The 11,548-nt window shown below is 32.5% G+C and overlaps 1 protein-coding gene across 1 annotated transcript in view; it reads right to left on the minus strand.

Annotated features, from left to right (window-relative positions):
• The window catches only part of LOC106469360 (neuroblastoma-amplified sequence-like), a gene marked incomplete at its 3' end in the record, with an annotated part of 45,446 nt that overhangs the window by 22,479 nt on the left and 11,419 nt on the right, over positions 1-11,548 (minus strand). The window contains exon 4 of the mRNA XM_022397855.1: positions 1,519-1,566. Coding sequence (XP_022253563.1) covers positions 1,519-1,566 — 48 coding nt within the window. The remainder of the gene's footprint in view (positions 1-1,518; positions 1,567-11,548) is intronic.

An 11,548-nucleotide genomic window follows, 5' to 3' on the forward strand; every position in this document is an offset into this window, starting at 1 on the left:
ATCTTATATATACCAGACTACCCCCCAATCTAGTAAATGCTAAGGCATACACGAAGGAACAGGATATTTCTAGAGAATAGGTGGCGTGATACTAGTCACATGACCTCGCTGACGCAACAATATTGTTTAGTTTTTGTTATAATAAGAGTTAAAAGCAGATGAATGTAGGAAGTTTTGTCAATAATTCATTGATGTTGAGAATATAGAAGGCAGGTAGACATATAATAGTGAAAGAGAATAAAGTTGGCATGAAGTTAAGACTGTAGATGTGATAGGCCTAACGTTTAATATGTTAGAGTGAAACTAACAGTAGAAAAGGAGATAAAAAAATAATTTTATTACATCAAAGCATGGTTTTAAAGTAACTGAATCAGTCTGAGTGCACTTTGACAAAAGGAACAAAGAATCTTCGAAAGAAAGAAGACCAAATGATTATGGTAACTCATGCCACAATAGTTAGTGAATCACATAGAGTACTATTGCAACAGAAATAGAGAAGACAGTTTGGCTTGTCAACTGAAATTCTAAAGTAATTGAATAGGCCTAAGTGGATATTTGACAAGAAGGAAAGAACTACATATATAATATTTATGATATGGCCATAATATCTATAGTGTTGAATAATTTACTGCACATATGTTAACTTGTTCTGAATATATATATTATTTTGTAAACAAGTGAAGTGCATGCTGTTTATTCATCGTTGAATTTATCATTAACAAGTTACAGACACCTACTGCAGAAGAATCCTAAGCCTAACAACAACATAGTATATATTTATGCTATTAAAAAAATATAACTAAAAGCCTTTAAATTCTAACAATTGGCAAAGAATTATATTTTAAATTCTGACACATACATAAGGCTTGAAACAAAACCCCTAGGACAAATTTCTGTATGTATGGCTCATCAAAAATACACAAAAATGGTTTACCCATCAGTTCTACTCTAAATACTCTTGGTTCCCATGCATACAAACTTGATGTGTGTCTTGTACCTGCACTAAGCTCACTAACTGAAAACAAAGCAACCATTAATGACTCTTTCCTTTGTGCAAGATATATAAATTTTCTGAATACAGTTTATTATAAGTTACTGATGAAACCGTTTAAGAACCTTAATCACAGTTTTCATAATAAGGTGATGCTGCTATTAGATGATGTAGTATAAATATTTGGATAAGATAAAAGAATGCATTGTGTTTTAATATCCTAAGCACTGAAAATAAATATATTTCTTTAACTACCATGATTCAACATTCAGTTGTCCATTGTGACAGCACTGATTAGAATTAATAAATTCTGTTAAATTACATTTGTTATATGATTTACAACAAAATTTTCATTAAAATTAAAATGGTGGGGTTTTCCCTTAGCCAAATTTAGTAAGAATGAAAATAAAATATATTTTTACTGCAAAATACATGCTCATTTGGTTTGCTTGAAGAGAAAATTATGGAAAGAGAAGTGTTTAATTTGAATAATAAATTGAATGAATATAAACAGAAGTTGTCTCTACCTGATTTCAATTGACTGGTCTTGTAAAATAGCTAACATTCGACCTTCCCTGAAAAAAAAGTGATATTAATGAAGTTATTATCCAGACAAACAGAAATAAAGATCATTATAAGGTTCTTTAAACAAATATAAAGCATGTTACATTAAAACACTGTCCTCCCTGAGAGCTTTCCATAATCCATCTAGTGTATGAGGATAACAGTTTCTCAGTACCTGTTTCAACAGTCTGATTCCACAGAAATCTACAGGTGCTTAGTCCAGTGACTTGACCATTATGTTTTCATATGGAATAGCATGGATGCCCTTTTCATTCTCCAGCTTTTAAGGTATGCAACAGTTGAACTGATATGTTGTGAAAGCAACTTGTGTCACTTTTCCAGATGAAAATCCTGTACTATTGCCTATAGCACATAAATGGATTTTTCTAATGACCTTTGTGATCAAGGATTCTCAGTACAATGCTATATTTTGTTTAGCATGGCTAAAGTACAACTTCTTTCAGGTCTTTTTCTAGATGAGTCTAGTCCCCCAAGTTGATCCATATTCTTTTGTTTTCCAATGCCTTTAAGTAAAAGGGATATCCCAGTGTTGTAAATTCTAAATCCCTGAACTTCTAAACACATCTTTATAGCCTGAGCGTATGAATATTTTGAACTGGAAAAGGCTGTTACATACCTTTCCCAAAAATGATCAATTTCCAGTGGCATCACACTACCCATGAAATGTTTAACAATGTCAAAATGTAGTTCTGATATATTCCATCCCAGAGACTTTATATTGGCTGTGGTTGTCATGTGACTTGCTTATTTGTCTATTTAAAATTGTTTTAATACAGCATATTCAATTCTCTGTATATGCTATATACTCATTGTCACCATGTCTTTTGCTTATGAGAAGAGATATTCCTTAATTTTCAAGGTTTTACTAGTTTCCTTCTTATCGAATGATTTTGTTTTTGTTTGAATCTACATTTTGTCTCATGTAAATCACATGTTCAATCACAGTTTAAGTACTATTTTCCATTCGATAGACTTATTCTCGATTAGTTACATACTGCAATAACACGAAGCAAAGTTTGACAAAATTAATCAACATTTTGTTTTGAGTCACTTTCAATGATTTGGCTGTTCTGAGTTGCTGACAGTATTTAACAGTACTTTTTGATATTACATTTTATTTGCTATAAGTATATACAAGTATTTTATTTTATTTTTTTTTACTAAGGAAAGGAAATTTGTTTACACTTTTTTTATATCACTCGTAAAGTAGTACCACATGTATATATAATCCATATACGACATTTAACCCTATGCCTATGGGCTTTCTCAATTTGACAAACCACCAAGTAGCCATGAAATTATGCATACCATAACTTAGAATGTACTAAGTATATTTGGCAAGCTTTCAGTAAAAATTACAAGTCTGTTAGACAAACAAAAGTAAATTTTTTAATACGGTATTTTTACTAAAGATTTGTCTGTGAATATATGAACCTTTACTGAGTTAGTCTAAGTAAAAGCTAATTTTCATGCTGACAATAAAAATATTTCTTTTCATCTTAGTTTTTCATAACTTATAGAACCTTCTAAATAAATCAACTTGAGCCTTTATCTCTTTTCTTCCTCAACATTAACTGTAGTGAAATTATTACTGTATATGGAAATGTTTAAAAATATGAAATCAAACCAATAATAGAATTTTTATATCTAGAATAATTCAAGACTGTAACAGATAATTGCTGTTGGATATACAAGACTGTTCAGTTTAACCCTATGAATAAGGACTGGGTGGAATCCACCTAGCTCGTAACCATGAAAGTATCCATGATAGTAATTGTACTATGATTCTTATAATATATGTGAATCTTTACAAAACTCTGTAGATTATTAGCAAACATTACATATTGTACACAAAATATTGGGGTTTTTAAATTAAGTACTGAGATTTTTGTTATTAAATATTTTTGCTCATGACCTTTTACTTTCAGCATGTTGACTATCCAACATGCAAAATAATTTTGATTTGAAGATTAAAAATACTTTTCTTTATCTGAAATTTGTGAAATTTCATTTACATAATCTCTATATCCTTCTAGATAATTATCAATTTTTTTTGGATAAAACTTTATATTTAATCTATTATTTTATTAATATTAACTCAAAATGGTGTTGTCAATTTGACCAACTTTGTCACCATCATAAAAATGTTGAAATAAATCTAAATTACCTTTTTTCTTCTAGAATAACTGCAAATTGTAACAGGAAATCACAAATGTTTATTCTAAATAGCTTAAATCTCGTAACAGTATACATCTATTTATGTTTATTAATTTTTGTTTTATTGACCTTTGAACTGTGTCCGACTAAAAATCCTCTTGACACAAGTTGAAAATTACACGACACATGTTCAGCTGATGCTACTATAGAATAACATACAACATTATCTTACCAACTAAGTTTCTATTTTTATTATCTTAGTTACTTTTATAATAATAAATAGTGAAAACAAATGAAAAATTAAAAAACCTCGTAATTAAATATCAAACATTTTTATTTTTAGTAAAGTTTTATATTTTGTTATTTTCTTTGCTGTAACATTATACTTGATTCTCAAGGTTGTAGGTAAGTAATCAAAGTATGATGAAAATAAAGGATGCAAATGCAAAATAAAATGTATAATATTGCTATTTTGATCACAAAATTTCAAAGTACTTATGGTCAGAGTTTACACTATTTCTCACTTATTTTCTCTAGTTATTTTATTGCTAGCAGATGGCTTAGAAACTAGAAGAAACAAAATGAATAGTATTCTGTTCTTTTCAGTATGGACAGCAGAGTTCCAAAGCAAACCTTCTAGAGTTTCTTTAAACTTTTTACACTTATTTCCTCTGTTTATTCTACTGTTAGTGGCTGAAGTAGAAATCTACCAAATATAAAGCAATGAATCACCATTCATGTTTAGGTGTTAGCGTAATTTGAGCACTTTGACACCATCAATATTAAATACGCTCATACAGCGCAATTCCCAGAACTTTGAAAACACAGTGGGGTAAAATTTATCAATTTGTTAACAATATAATGGTTACAATGACAATTGTATCAAGTATTATAAAATGTTTATGTTATAATTTTGTAGAAAGTCTGAGCCAATCCAATAAGTCAATAAGCAGAAGTATCCTATAGAAAGTATTCAAATTGCAGCTCTGAGAATACAGTGGGGTAGAATTTACCGACTTCTTTCCAGTTCAGTGGTTGTAACAAGAATTGTCTAAAGTACTTTATAAAAGTGAGAGATAAAATTTTTGACATGGCTCTGTACAAAGTCGAATCCTATCCAATAAATTTAGGAGGTCAGGATTTAGAGGTGGTAGAGGTGTGAAAGTGCTTATGAACATCCTGTTTTCTATTTTATCATGCTTACACAGTGACCAGTAAATGCTTAGTTTCCAATATTATGTATGGTACAGTGAGGTTTGGGTTACCATACATATGTGTGTGTGTATGTGTGTGTATATTTATATATATTATTATTATTAATATTACTATCTACAAATAAATATTTAAGTTTTCTTAAAACATAGAACAGTAAATAAAAAATACTCAAAAAACAATGATCTCCACTACTTATGATGTTTTGAAGTTCTTTTTTGTACTCGTGAGTCGTACTTGTTAACCCTCATCATAAGCCTTGTCAAAACTCACGTCAAAGTTGAAATCAATAATTTTTATAGACTTTACATATGCATTTTTGAATACCAAAAAAATTATAAATGACTATACCAATACCACAAAAATCTATTTTAATTTACCAGGCTTCTCATCTGTGCTGTATTTTTGTCTAAAAAAATCTAATGTCTGTTTGGAAAATAGCATTGGTCATAATACTTCAAACTCTCCAACAATATAAGAGCTTTTCTCTCATAAATAACTTAGAAAAACTAACAGAAATATGTAGAGGAAATGTACAGCTTTTGATTGTTTATAAGCTTATAGGTATAAAAAAGCAGGCATATATAAACAAGTCTTCTCAAACAATGAAGTGGTGGGCAGAGCCAATATAGTGGATTCAATAAATATTATGATATTTCAGTAAATAGAAAAGGGAGGAGGTTCTTATTTTACATTCTAGCTTGCCAGTATCAGAAATTTGAGTTTATAATTCATAAGAAGCTACAGACATTGTACTGTGGACATCACAAAATGTAATCTGACCAAACCCAGAAAATGACGGATCAGTGTGACACACAAAAATCGATATTTAGCAATTGTTTTATATTTTTTTTCAAATTAAGAAATTAACTAATGTATAATACTAAAATCTGAATTAAAATCTACAATTTGATACCAAGTTTTTTGACATACATTCATAAAATAATAGTTCAATAAAATTTGAATGCAAGTCTCCAAAAATGAAGACAAACCCTCTGACCCCTAGCTACCCATAAAATTGGGTTAAGTTATTATTTAATGATTGAATATTTAATCATTATTTTGTTTTCATAACAAGAGTGTTAAAAGTTAATTACTTTAAAAGTGATAGTTATGATAAGTTTCGCTACATAACTCTATAAGAGTCGTACATTGTGTATGTAGTTTAACTGTTGTACTAGGCTTTTGTAATATTGTTGATGTTATCTTGCTCGAAGCTTCTAAGTTGTTCTCATTATGTTTAATATTATGGTTACCACAGGGCTAGATATTTCTAGTTTTTTTATTGCTTGTTTTAAATACAGTGCCTTGCAAAAGTAATCACCCCCCTACAAAGCTTCCACAAGTTAGATTTTCAAAGAAAATTAGAATATTCTCAACTGCATAAGTATTCAACCCCTTTGCTACAGCAACTCTAAATCAGTTCAGGTGCAAAAGATTAGTTTGAAAGGTCACAAAATTAGTGTAATGAGCTCTGTCTGTGTGTAATCAAAGTGGTTTAACTTGACTTCAAAGTAAATGCAGTTCAAGACAACCTCACATAGTGATACAACAAACCAACCATGAAGACCAAGGAGCTTTCTAAACAGCCAGGAATAAAGTGGTAGAGAAGCACTGATCAGGAGAAGGTTATGAGAATATTTCAAAGTTACTGATTATCCCTTTGAGTATTGTGAAGTCCATCATTAAAAAGTGGAATGTGCTTCATACCACCCAGTCACTAATCAGATCAAGTCACTTTTCCAAAGTAAGCACCCTAGTAAGCAGGAAACTGGTTAAGGATGCCACTGTGAAGTCAAGGGACTTTGAAAGACTTGCAAAGTTCCCTGTCTGAGATGCGAGTCAGTGTTCATACATGGAAAATATCCCAGTCCCTACAAAAAATAGCTTGTATGGGCAAGTGGCAAAAAAGAAGCCATTACTGAAAAAAAATCATCTTAAATATTGTATGGAGTTTGTGACAAAGCATGTAGATGATACTAAACATGTGGCAGAAAGGTTTGTGGGCAGACGAGACTAAAATTAAGCTTTTTGGACTAAATTCAAAGCATTATGTCTGGTGCAAGCCCAACACAGTACATCTTCCAAACCAATACCATCCAAACTGTCAAGCATGGTGGTGGCAACATCATGTTATGGGGATGCTTCTCATCAGTAGGGGCTTGGAAGCTTGTCAGGACTGAGGGGAAGATGGATGGTGCAAAGTACAGGGGAATTCTAGAAGAAAACCTGCTTTGGTCAGCCAAGAATCTAAAACTGGGTTGAAATTTCACAATTCAGAAGGACAATGACCCAAGCCACACTGGAGAGGTTTCAAAAGAAGAAAGTGAATATCCTAGAGTGGCCCAGTCAATGACCTGACTTGAATCCAATGGAAAATTAATGCAAGACTTGAAGAATGCAGTCTATCAGTGATTCTCAATGAACTTGTCAGAATTGGAGCAATTTTGTGAGGAAGAATGGGTAAACATTACACCATCCCATTGTGATTCACGGCAGTAAGTGCTGCCAAAGGCGCTTCCACCAATTACTAACTGAGGGGGCTGAATACTTGCACAATCAGCAAATTTCAATTTATATATTTTCTTTGCAGGTTTTGCTGATATTCAACCTCCTTCACACATAACAGTGTTAAGTTTAATCATTAGAGTTTTGAATGAAAACAAGTTAATTAAAAAAATTGTTTAAATTATTTGTATTTCATCAAAATGTGACATTACATGTAGGGGTGAATACTTTTGCAAGGCACTATACATGCAGATACAGAAGTAAAGTTATGTTAGTGAAAGTGAAGTTAAACTGTGTGATTGTCAGTTTAGCCATGACGGGTGAGAGTTTTACATTTTGTATTGTAATAACAGAGATAAATAAGAAGAATTTGTCTTGTAAAAGGGTGTTCTGAAGTAACTGAACCTGCCTGTATGGACTTTGATGAAATGTGGGCAATTATTTAAAGCTCTAGATTCAACTGTGGTAAACAATAGTGTAATGAATTTTTGTACAAATACATTTGACTTGATTTGAATGTATTATTTTAAAATAAGTGGATTGTGTGCTGTTCATTTCTTTTTGAAATTTATCTCCAACAAGTCACAGACACCTACTGTAAAGAATCCTGCAACTATAAAAATCTGACATTTAGCGAGTCAGCCAGGATTATTTAGTGGTAAATATTGGTAGAAGAAAATGTGAACAACAGCAGATGTAACCTTTACACACACAACTGTAGTGGTGATGAAAAAAGTGCAGAGATTAAAATCACCTTATATAACCATGTTGACTGATTTTGATTAATGGACAGAGAAAGAGTTGAGTGACTTTGGCTAAAAGATGGTGATCTATAAAAGATTGGTAAACAACAATAAGAACTATAGAGAGAAGAGCAGCAACAGAAGAGAGAGAAGGAGAGACAGAGTAGAAACAAAGAAAAATAAAAGGAAAGAGAAATATTGAAAAAGAAAGAGAGACTAGAAATAGAAAGAATAGGAACACAAATTGAAAAAAAAAGAATAGGAAATAAAAAAAGAAAGAACAAGAGCACAAACTGAGATCGCCAAACTCACCCAACAAAAAGATGACAGACCATAGAATGACAACAGGGTCAGGGCCAGTCGACCCAAGCTGCCCAAATCTGATGAACAGAAAGATGACATAGATACTTTCCTGGAGAGATATGAACGATTCACTCAAAGTCAGAACTGAGACAAAGACAACTGAGAAATCCGTTTCAGCCCACTTTTCATAGAAAAAGACCTACAAGTGAATGCAGGCATGACGTCAGAAGATGCCATGGACTATGAAAAATTAAAAGTGGCTTTGTTTAAACATTATGAATTTACCAAAGAAGAATTTTGTCAGAAATTCAGAGAAGTCAAACCTGACACTGGAGAAACTGTTTTTCAGTTTGTGGCATGTCTACAGTGATACTTTACACATGGGACTGACATGGCCAAGTGTGAAAACAGTTTTGAAGGACTGGCAAATCTACTAATACGTGAACAGTTCATGATCACATGCTCAACTGACATGTCACTGTTCCTAAAGGAGAGAGCACCAAAAGATGTGGACGAGATTATTAAGCTGGCAGAACAGTATATGGAAGCCTATGAAGGGAGTATAACTGGCAAGTCCAAGAATAACCAGTTAAAGTCAAAACCAGGGGTGGCTGACCAGAAACAGGACACCACCATAGGTGCCAGGAACTCAACAGAAAAGGGAGAAGAGATGCTATATTTGTTATAAAATGGGGAACATTGCATAGGAGTGCAAGTCCATCACCAACAAATAACAGCATAAATATCAACATAAAGCAGCTGGAGCTACCTACAAAGATGGCGCTAGCTAGAAACAAGAAAAGAAGTGACTCTCACCATAGATGCTGCTATCAGAAGAAGCAGAATAGAGACAACTCATCAGATTCACCACAATAAGGAAGTGCTAGCTCCATAACTAAACAGTGCACAACTGATAGTCAGCTCAAGTTTGCAAATGGATCAACAGTGCCACAAATTATTGGAGCATGTGACTAACATTGAGAGGTACCAAAAAACCATAAAATGTCAGTAGGTGAAGGCTATATCAGAGACAAGAAAGTGAAAGTCCTATGAGACACTGGGTGCAGTAGTTCAGCAGAGAGAACCAGTCTAGTATTTGATGACCAGATGATAGGCAAGGTACATCTTTATGTGCTCAGTGATGGAACATTGAGAAAGTTTCACAGAGCACGAATATTGGTGGATACTCCATACTATGTGGGAGACCACGAAGTCATGTGTATGAAGGCTCCAGTCTGTGACTTGATGATTGAAAATATACCAGGTAGTAAAAGTTTGGAGGAACCACACAGAAAAGAGACTAATGAGGCACCTGCATTCACCACAGAGCTCAAGGGAAGAAGAGCAAGCAAGACATCAAGCCCTTTCAAGTTTTGAAAAGTGACATCCTGAATGTAAGTCTATGGGAACTAAAGAAAGCAAAGAAGAAAGACCCTACATTGGGACAGTTTCCAAGAGAAAGTCAAGCACAAGACAAAAGGGAAAGAGACTTACAAAACAGAGGGCTAGAAAGAACTACTGTACCGGATCTATCAAAGCAGTTCTACTGGGGAATCCAAACACATCAAAGGCAGTCAGAAGCACTTCTATAACAAGAAGACCAAAGACTGCCATTTCAAGGCCAGACAGAAGGTTTTAGTTCTGCTACCCACAACCAATAACAAACTCATCCTACAGTGGAAAATACTGAACTGATTGACAACCAAAAGAAAGAGGTAGAAAATCTACTGTACCAGTATACAGATAGATTAGGCAAAACGGACCTCAAGCAACACATGATCAAGACAAAGACAAGAGATCCAGTCAAGGAGAAGCCCTACCAGGTGTCCTATGGAATGAGAGACCAACAAGGGAACTGCAAATGCTGGTGTAGACTATATAAGAAGACTTCTTGCCTGAACTGAAAACAGTATTTGTATACAGTATAAAAAATATTGTAAATATTTTTCTTGAAAAGGGGCTTATTGTTGGATATACAAGTCTATTCAGTTTAAGTTATTGTTTAGTGATTTAATATTTAATGATTACATACTTTCAGAATAAAAGTTTTAAAAGCAACAGTTATGACAAGTTTCATAATGTAACTCTGTATGAATCATATGTTGTTTCTGTAGTTTGTTGTACTAGACTTTTGTAATATTGTTGACATCATTTTACTTGAAGCTTCTAAATTTTTCTTATGTTTAATATTATTGTTACTAGAGGGCTAGATATTTCTAGATTTTCTGTCATGTGTTATACATACATGCAGATACAAAAGTAAAGTTAGTGAAAATGAAGTTAGACCATGTGATTGTCAGTTTAGTTGTAGCAGGCAATTTATAAGGTGAGAGTTTCAGAGTTTGTAGCATACTAACAGACATAAGAAGAAGAATTTGTCTTGTCAAAGGGTGTTTTAAAATAATTGAACCTACCTAAGTGGACTTTGATAAAAAGGAGAAAATTATTTAAAGCTCTGGATACAACTGTTGTAACCAATGGTGATTTTGAAGTGAGCTTCACAACTTGTATTGTAACAACAGAGATACAGAAGAATAATTTGTCTTGTCAATTCGGTTCAAAAGTAATTGAACCAGCCTGTGTGAACTTTTGAAGAAAAAGAAAATTATTTAAAGCTCTAGATTCAACTGTAGTGAACAATAGTGTAACAAATAATTTTTATGTTTGACTTGTTTTGAATACATTATTTTAAAATAAGTGGATTGTGTGCTGTTCATTTATTGTTGAAATTTATTTCCAAAAAGTTACAGACACCTACTGCAAAGAATCCAGCCCCTATAAAAACTTAACAGTTGCAATTATTTATTCCAAAAGCCTCAGCTTCTAACCTTTTTACATCTGCATTCTTTTAATTTTATTATTATCCTGTGCATTTACTATGGACCCTCTCTCAGTACATGAAAAGAAATAAATCACAGTGAGAAAGTTCAGTATAAACAAATAATCACATAAAGCACAAAGTGGGAGCTTTATAGAGTAACATTTAAAATTTTTATTTATTCATTTAAGCTTTGTTACCTAACAAAGTAATTTTCTAATTTTTACATTT

The sequence above is a fragment of the Limulus polyphemus genome, unplaced genomic scaffold (assembly GCF_000517525.1).
Source record: "Limulus polyphemus unplaced genomic scaffold, Limulus_polyphemus-2.1.2 Scaffold3446, whole genome shotgun sequence".
Classification (NCBI taxonomy): domain Eukaryota; kingdom Metazoa; phylum Arthropoda; class Merostomata; order Xiphosura; family Limulidae; genus Limulus; species Limulus polyphemus.